General features: G+C 44.5%; 1 protein-coding gene across 1 annotated transcript; it reads left to right on the top strand.

The window, feature by feature from the left end:
• The first annotated feature begins 3,497 nt into the window (after positions 1 to 3,497).
• Positions 3,498 to 8,357, top strand: HTR1A (5-hydroxytryptamine receptor 1A). Its single transcript, XM_019743740.3, has one exon. It carries the CDS (start codon positions 4,381 to 4,383, stop codon positions 5,647 to 5,649), a length of 1,269 nt encoding a protein of 422 aa, XP_019599299.2. The 5' UTR covers positions 3,498 to 4,380; the 3' UTR covers positions 5,650 to 8,357.
• Positions 8,358 to 8,773: the final 416 nt, after the last annotated feature.

The raw sequence follows: 8,773 nt of genomic DNA, 5'->3' as shown, positions 1-8,773 counted from the left end.
ATTACACCCATTTTACTACTGAGAACACAGAAGGGTTAAATAATAAGGTCACATACCTAGTGAATACATGTTGCATTGCTTTCACTTTCTACATGCTGTGCTTTCAGCATGTGTGCTAAATGAACCACGCCAATGTTACAGCTCTCAGGAGCAGAATGAGGCCGCTACTGTTAGTGCTTTGCCATTGAAAAGCCAGGGCTGAGCCTCTGCAAGTGCCTGACGGTGTCCAAGTAGCAGTGAAGGAATGATACCATCAGAGGAAAGTGGACAGTGAGGATTAGACACACACAAAAAGTGTGTTCCGTTTTAAAGGAGAATTTATTCTCTTGTATGGTGGTTGCATTTCTTATAAATGACCAGATAATGGTCATTTCTCCCTGATAATGGGAAGATCACATTTCCTAAATTATATAAGCAAATATTTCTCTTTGAAGTTTTCTCTTTTTCTGGTGAATTCCAGTACAACTTCACAGTTCTGGTGAAAACTACAATTGCCCTATTGCTTTAGTATTTCAAGATGGAGGAAAATTAAATTCAGAATGGTATTATTAGTTTGAAAAATAATATATCCTAGTGCCCAATTACTTGGAAAAAACAAGATAAAAACTTGTTTTTTACTAGGGGCTTTTAAATCACTTTTGTAATCTCCTAAGTAAAATTTCAGCTCTTTACTACATAAGTTACTGACTCATTAATAGAAAAACCAGCCATAATTTGGGAATTATGGATAAACATACCAATTACTGAGACATTTCAACAATTAGTGAGCCTTCAGTAATGATAGGACATTCAGAGTTTACAGCAAAACTTCTGCCTAATATTTTTTTATCTTATGTCCCTGGTCAAAGAACTACATTGAAATGCTGGGCTTGTATCAAATTTCCTGTGAAAATGTTAAAAATCTTTATCTCGAATAAACAATTTTAGAGAAATTTCATATCATGGATGACGTATCATACCCCAGATCCATAACTGACAAGTTTATGCTTGCATCTAGTACATTCAAACAACAAATAAAAGCAGAATGACTGGAAGTGTTTCTTTCTTTTTTTTTGTAAGTGTTGTTTTCAAATGATGTCATCAATGATATCCATTTTAAGCTTGCTCTTCTATAGGCTAATTTCAGAGACTTTGAGGAACTAGAGCCTAACTATTTAACCAGGATCTGTAGTTTGCACGATTTTTGTTGTGTGTGTTTCCTTATCTGTAAGGGTTAAATATAGAAGAGTGGGCAAAGTGTGAACATGAAGAAATGCTACATCATTCTGCTTTTAATATATATTATAGTACTATTCAATAAAACTTATACATAATTACATATTAGTTACTTGAAGGGTATACGAAACCATAGTCAGTGCTGCATATCTGTTCATACCTCTGTTTTCTTCCTAGTGTTCATCAGAGTGCCTAAAAAAACTTGTTATAAATTTTAAGAAATAAAAAATTTGAAATATTATGTACATGATTTCTAAGGAAAATATAAACTACTTGAGAATTTTTTCAACTTGAACAAAAATGCTGTACTGTAGAATATTAAAGCAGAATAATAAATGCCAGACCTCATGAATATTAACTCCAGAGTTATAGCATTTCAGATATCTTGAAAAATAAAAATAAATTTGTCAGTTATTAAACCATTTGGGATCCAAAAGGAAAATGCACAATGGCAGACTGGCATATTTACTGACATTATTTATTTATATATGCTAAATCTGACACAATTCCTATTCAATTATGTCCTTGTATATATTTACCATTTAAATATGTATATGTATACATACAGATATTTATTTTTTTAATTTAAATTTATTTTACTCTTTGTTTATCAACTACATTTCTAAAGTTTTATCTTTGGCTAATCCAGATTTTAATTATTTTCCTTTTATAATTGTTTTGGACCTGCAACTGTATTTTAACAAAGCTATTTAGTTCTGTTTTTGTCAGGCGATTTGTAAAAAGAGAATGAGAACTTTCACAAATATTAAAAAGACTTCTTCATAGCCTGTAGCCAGAATCACCATGTATACTTATCTCTTTCTTTTCAGTGCCATGAATTACAAATGTCAGGTTCATTACAGTGGCATGCTGAAGTGATTGAGTGGAATCTGTGCCCAGGACAGCGCTGTAAAACAATCCATTTCCAAACACTATATGCATCGGCTCAACTAGATTTATTTTGACATTTTGTTTATTGCTCTTTTGTTTGGTCTTGGGGAGTTCAAGGCAATGAAATTCAGAACTTAAATTTGAACACAATATTAAGACTATTGTTATCTGTAGTGAATCTGTGCATTGTTTAGAATCATCTGCTTTTGCGATTGTATTCTCTCTTTTCCTTTATTTCAGTCATGCAATCAGAATGTATACATGAATTTGTTGTGTCATATGTCTATTCCAGTGGATTAGGAATCCCATTCCTATGTTCAAATGGGATTAAATTTGGTTTTCTTGGTAAAGGAAACAGTTTAGAACTAACCTATCGCAGCCTCTTTATTTTCTATGTGAAGTCATCCTCAAATAATCCAATATTGTTATCCCCTTGTTGATGAATGTGTACAAATGAGTGAGTTCCAAAATGCAGGCTTTGTCAGCACAAAACCAATGCAGATGAAGGTGTGAAGGTGTTTGCCTACGTGTATCAAAAACACATTCATAGACAGAACTTGTGAATGACAGATGTTACAGGCTTTCAAAAAGAGCTAGACAATATAATAAGCTTGATATACAAGATTAGAGCAAAAGAGGACACTAAAAGACATTTTTAAATAGTATAAAAATACAAACCTCCATGTTACTTTTCTTTTAATAACCGTGTTTTTCTTTCTTGAAGTTACGGGATTTCCTCATACTTGCTCAATTTTTGCAAGACAATGGTGTCTAGATGGCGCTCTAAAGCATTTGCCCAGAAGGTGGCGGCATAAGCCCTTATTGCCTAGAGCTGTCCCAGGTACTGAACACAGTTTCAGAGCTTAAGGGAAACTCAGTGGCGGCAAACCGGGATTCTACCAACTTCTCCCTTAGAGGTTTGCTGGCTCTGGTAAGAAAAGCAAAAAGCCATACAAAATGCCTGACATCATTTATAACACACAGGCGAAAGATTATTTGCCCTAATTTTACTCGCCACAAAGCTATGGGAGATGGCAATGTTCACTGAATTTAAAAGGAAAATGGTGATGGAAAGGCATGTGTGCATGTGTTTGCAAAATTCAAACCGAACTGAGTATTTTCTTCATTGGGAGATGCATCTATTTACCTGTCCTTTGATATGTCCTTTATATGTCCTTTGATAATTCCTTTCTCCCCCAATTTCCCAAGGTTAAAAAAAGTCGCAGGCAACAACCTTCCCACGGGAGTCAGGCTGAACTTAAAATGATGAACAGGGGTGATTTTTTAGAAGCTGACACTTCGTTTACTTTCCAACGATTAACAATAATTTACAGTCTGACCCAGGGCTGTCCACCTCCCTATTCAGGCTCTGAGTGCCTCTTTCCCTCATTTCTTATTTCCACTCTGTGATGCTGACTCTACTTAAGAATTTGACAGAAATATGAAACAATGGATAGTTAGATTTTTCCCCACGAGTTTGGCTGGGTGAGAGGCAGAGTTATTTGTAATACTGGTCTGACCAGGAGATCTGGCGTGTGTAAGCCAGTTCGGAGTCTGTTACCAAAAGGGGCTTGAACGTTAAGACGCTGCGCTAAAGGGAGAGGAGGGCGGGGATCCAGAGGAAAGAGACATTCAGGGTTGGGGAAGTGTTAGTAGGAGAGGATTAGTGTGGGAGGGAGGGAGGCTGACTGTCGGAGCGACACAGAGGGATAAAGAAAGGGGAGTGAGGAGAGAGACACACTGCAAAGGAAGGCTAGTGGGAAGAAGGGGATGGGAAGGAGGAGGCTCAAGAGGAAGAGGACAGAGGAGAGGAGTGTGGGAGAGAGGGAGAGAAGCAGGGAGAGGAGGGTCACAGAGTGACCGTGGAGGGTGTTGTTTCAATATTCCAGATACTTCTAGGATTGGAGGTTGCTTGTTGGTGGGGAGACTCAGGCGCCGGCAGCCAGTTGGGCAGCGGCAAAATAAAATGGACAGCGAGAGACAGACGTTTCAGCCACCTCTCTGTCGCCGAGAGGTCCCGGAGCTGTTCTCTGGCCAACTCGTTTCCCAGCTAGAGTCCCTGAAAGCGCTGGATGAGGGGAGCCCAGGGAGCCCCTAGAAGCTGTTCCTCGGAGATGCCTTCGCCGGAGCAGTAAGAACTTCCTGCTTGAGCCCCTGCATCCCCTCTCCCTGAAACTCCCGGAAGAGAGGGGCGGCAGACCCCAGGGGGAGGGGCGAGGGGGATCCCAGTGCAGCGACTTCTCCCCTCCCCCTCCCCCCTCCAGGCGTGCAGGCATGGATGTGCTCAGCCCTGGACAGGGCAACAACACCACATCCTCCGAAGGTCCCTTCGGGACAAACAACAATGTTACTGGCATCTCCGACGTGACTTTCAGCTACCAAGTGGTCACCTCGCTGTTGCTGGGCACGCTCATCTTCTGTGCAGTGCTGGGCAATGCGTGCGTGGTGGCCGCCATCGCCCTGGAGCGCTCCCTGCAAAACGTGGCTAACTATCTCATTGGCTCGCTCGCCGTCACCGACCTCATGGTGTCGGTGCTGGTGCTGCCCATGGCCGCGTTGTACCAGGTGCTCAACAAGTGGACGCTGGGACAGATCACCTGTGACCTGTTCATTGCCCTGGACGTGTTATGCTGCACCTCGTCCATCCTGCACCTGTGCGCCATCGCGCTGGACAGGTACTGGGCCATCACGGACCCCATAGACTACGTGAACAAGAGGACGCCCCGGCGCGCCGCCGCGCTCATCTCGCTCACTTGGCTCATTGGCTTCCTCATCTCCATCCCTCCCATGCTGGGCTGGCGCACCCCTGAAGACCGCTCGGACCCCGACGCGTGCACCATCAGTAAGGACCACGGCTACACCATCTACTCCACCTTCGGCGCTTTCTACATCCCGCTGCTGCTCATGCTAGTTCTCTACGGGCGCATCTTCCGAGCCGCACGCTTCCGCATCCGCAAGACAGTCAAGAAGGTGGAGAAGAAGAGCGCGGACAACTCCCTTAGGGCGTCACCAGCCCCGCAGCCCAAAAAGAGCGTAAATGGGGAGCCAGGGAGCAGAGAGTGGAGGCAGGGCGTGCGGAACAAGAGTGCGGGGACTCAGTGTGCCAATGGAGCGGTGAGACGGGGCGACGACGGCGCAGCCCTGGAGGTGATCGAAGTGCACAGGATGGGCAATTCCAAAGAGCACCTGCCGCTGCCCAGGGAGGCCAGTGCTGTCCCCTGCGCCCCCACCTCCTTCGAGAAAAACAATGAGCGCAACGCTGAGGCCAAGCGCAAAATGGCCCTGGCCCGCGAGAGGAAGACGGTGAAGACGCTGGGCATTATTATGGGCACATTCATCCTGTGTTGGCTGCCCTTTTTCATCGTGGCCCTGGTCCTGCCTTTCTGCGAGAGCAGCTGCCACATGCCCACCCTGCTGGGAGCCATAATCAACTGGCTGGGCTACTCCAACTCTCTCCTGAACCCTGTCATTTACGCCTACTTCAACAAGGACTTCCAAAACGCCTTTAAGAAGATCATCAAGTGCAAATTCGGCCGCCAATGATGATGGAGGAGTAGCCGGCGAGTAGACCGGCCCCATCCGCCCTGCCTCCCCGCAGCCCTCAGAATCAACAGCTATAATAACTTGCCACTTTTTCTCTGACTTTGCTGCTCTGCCTTCGGCTTCCAGACCTCTTCTCCCCTCCCCACCGCCCAATCCTCTGCGCAGCGGGAGGGCCACTCAGTGCAAAAAAGCGCAAACGACGTGGCTGGAGGGCCCGGGAAACTTCCCGGGTTTGTGAGCAGCAACCTTGGCTCTGACTTTGGCCTCAAAATTAGTTTTGTCCCAGCAATTGCCTCCTTCTGCTCCACAGATTTTCGCGGCGGAAATGTAAGACTCCTGTTCAGGGCAAAAAATCCACACAGAAAAAGAAATTGTACACCTAGCCGCCAGACCCACTAATGGATCCCACCTGCTTGCCCCACTGCTAGAACTTGGACTTAAGGTTCAGGGCTTTGCTCCGTTCCTACCCCTGCCCCATTCACAGTCCTCCTGCCCTGGAAACGTTCACTTTTTATTGGTTTCATCGCTTCTTTCCTTTCCCAGTTTCCCTTTATGCCCTTGCCAGACTCCATGCACTATTTACTAGTCGGGGAAAGGTGGGAGGGTCTGCTTTCCCCGGTGGCTGTGGTGTCCCCTGGAATCCCCGCCTCCCCCTGTAGACTCGCAGAATAACACTCCCACGCACAGCTCGTTGCTTTCTTTTCCTGGATTCAAAACAAGTGGCCAGAAGCTGTCTCTTACTTAGAGTGAACTTGTAAGGCTGGACCGTGGGAGAGAGTGAGGAGGGAGTGCGGAACGATTCCATCCGCGCTTGTCTTGGTGTCAGCATTCACCAAAGAAAGTGACAGCGGGAAGGGAGGTCGGACTTCTGTTTGTTTGGGTGCTCGCGGTGAGTCTACACGTGCTGGCATCGCCACTTACCTGCTGCGGGAGGCGCGCGCCGGCCAGTGTGCTCGCTGGAGACGCCAAGCGGCCTGGGGTCGGTGCGCTTTCCCAGGCGTCCGCGGTTTGGTTTGCGCTCCGCCAGCGTCCGGAGGACTGATCCCAACTAGGTCTATTCCTCTGCCTACGCCCTGGACAAACGGAAGTGCAGCTAGACTCCTTTATTGTTTGCCAGTGCAGGCTGCGCTAGATGCCACGGAGCTCTGGAAGCAGAAAGACCCGGAAGGCCCAAGGGGTGGCGTGGTCTGGCACCCAGGAGGGAGGGCGCCGCAATGTGCGGGGCCAGGCACTCCCCCAGGCACCTGAAAGGGTAATTTTATCCAAAGGATGCAGACTCTTGCCTCCTAATTCATCCCCTCAACCTTTTCGGATAAGGAAATAGCTCTGTGTAGGAATCCTAACACTACACAGGCTTTGTTCTGCAGGACGTGCAGGACACATAATTACCAGGACCTTGGTTTCCAAATAGGAATTCTGGGCTTGCGCTGGAACGGGTCCTGGGAAGTTTAGCACTATCAGTGACCCAATAGGCGGTTACCTCAAATAATGGGACCCTAAAGACCTAGCTAGGGGTATTCTCCCTGGGGAGACCCAGAGAGGTTTGTACAGGGTTACACTGGCTTCTTGGCTTGAATAACCTTCCCCACAGGCCTGCAGAAAACGCCTTCTTGCCCTTTGAATTTCTGGAGCACTCCAAGCTTTCTCTCGACTGAAAGTTACTCTTTCAGCCTTGCCACTCCTGATAAGAAACCGTGTAGAATCTTTACTGCCCCAGAAAGGAAGTTATTTCGGTGCTCTGTCTGAATGTACATTTCCACCCACATGACCTGACTGAGATCACGAGGTTTGTTATGGTTAGAGCTGGCCTCTAATTTTCTGATGAATAATGGTTTCGTTTTCCAGCTATTGTAGAAAGTTACTGATTCTTACTCCCCTCTCCCTTCAAATGTACCTTTTGAATGTTTGCGTCCCTGTTTTGAGAACCGTGTTGAAAAGTTACCAATGAAAAGTTCACTTGTGTTTAAAATTACGGTGAAAAGATAGCTCTATCACTTGAAGCCATTTTATTGTTTGTTAAACTAAACAAAGCCTCCACTTGGTATCTTTTGCTCTAAGGTAAGCTGAGAGTAGGCGTTATATTCCGTTAAAAAAAGAGGAAGTATTAAGAACTCTGGGAACTCAGTGGTTGGTCTGTCTATGCATATGTAATGTCGATAAGGGGCGATGGTGGAGAAAATAAGGTCGACTTGTCCAGTCTAACAGTTATTCATTTGAAAATTCAATTTCTTTTTTTCTAACAATAATTTAAGTAGAGCTATATGAAAAAAAAACACCAAACTTTTCTGTATGTCTTCCCAAATCGTTAGAACAAATTCCGTATTTAAAATAAATAGTCCAAAGTTTGCTCGTCCAAATTATGCCTTGGCCACTAAGTATTACATTTGAAGTTTTGAGACTTCCAGTTATTTGTGTCTTTTACAGAACTGCATGGCAAAGGTTTGAGGATATTTGTTCTTCCTGTTTGGGAGGATTTACACAAGAATAGGGAAGGAGCTTCCAATTGGAGTACAATTGCCAAAGCAATAGAGAAATTAGGAATATATGCAAAAGAGCTGCATAGCAGTAAATAGCCCACGGTGATTTTTTTTCTTTTAAAGTATTTATATTAAGGTAAAGTATATATGCATCACAATTGGCCTTCATTCTTCCCTGTGACAATAAAGAACTTTAATAATGGTAATGCTATAATAAACGAATACAAGTAATACATGCATCATTATTTTAATCAGAATCACTGTCTACTTGCATTTATTTGTATAATTTTAAAGTTGATGTCAAAGAATACGGTTATCAGGAGACGATCCTTCCATACAGATGAGGGATCCGACACTTAGAAAAATAAATTTAGATTTTAGCACTGAAACTCATTCTAGATGAGTGATTTCTCTTTTTAAAAAATCCTGTTTCAAGAGAGAGAAGGTCACATCTCATCGGTTAGCCATGAAACGATGCATTGCCCCAGACTGACACCTACAGATAAGATTTAGGCGCCTGTCTGATTAATATGGACATAGATAGGGTGGGGAGCATGCCTAAGAGAAATGCAACCTCTGGTAAGAGCAACAGAGGCCCATCTTGCCTTTTCAAAGCAGTGGACAGTGCTGTGGTCCCTCCTTTGTCT

Source organism: Rhinolophus sinicus, chromosome 3 (assembly GCF_057876585.1).
Source record: "Rhinolophus sinicus isolate RSI-liver-muscle chromosome 3, RSI-T2T, whole genome shotgun sequence".
NCBI classification, from domain to species: domain Eukaryota; kingdom Metazoa; phylum Chordata; class Mammalia; order Chiroptera; family Rhinolophidae; genus Rhinolophus; species Rhinolophus sinicus.
Note: the sequence above shows the minus strand (reverse complement) of the source record. Positions and strands in the feature narration are given on the sequence as shown.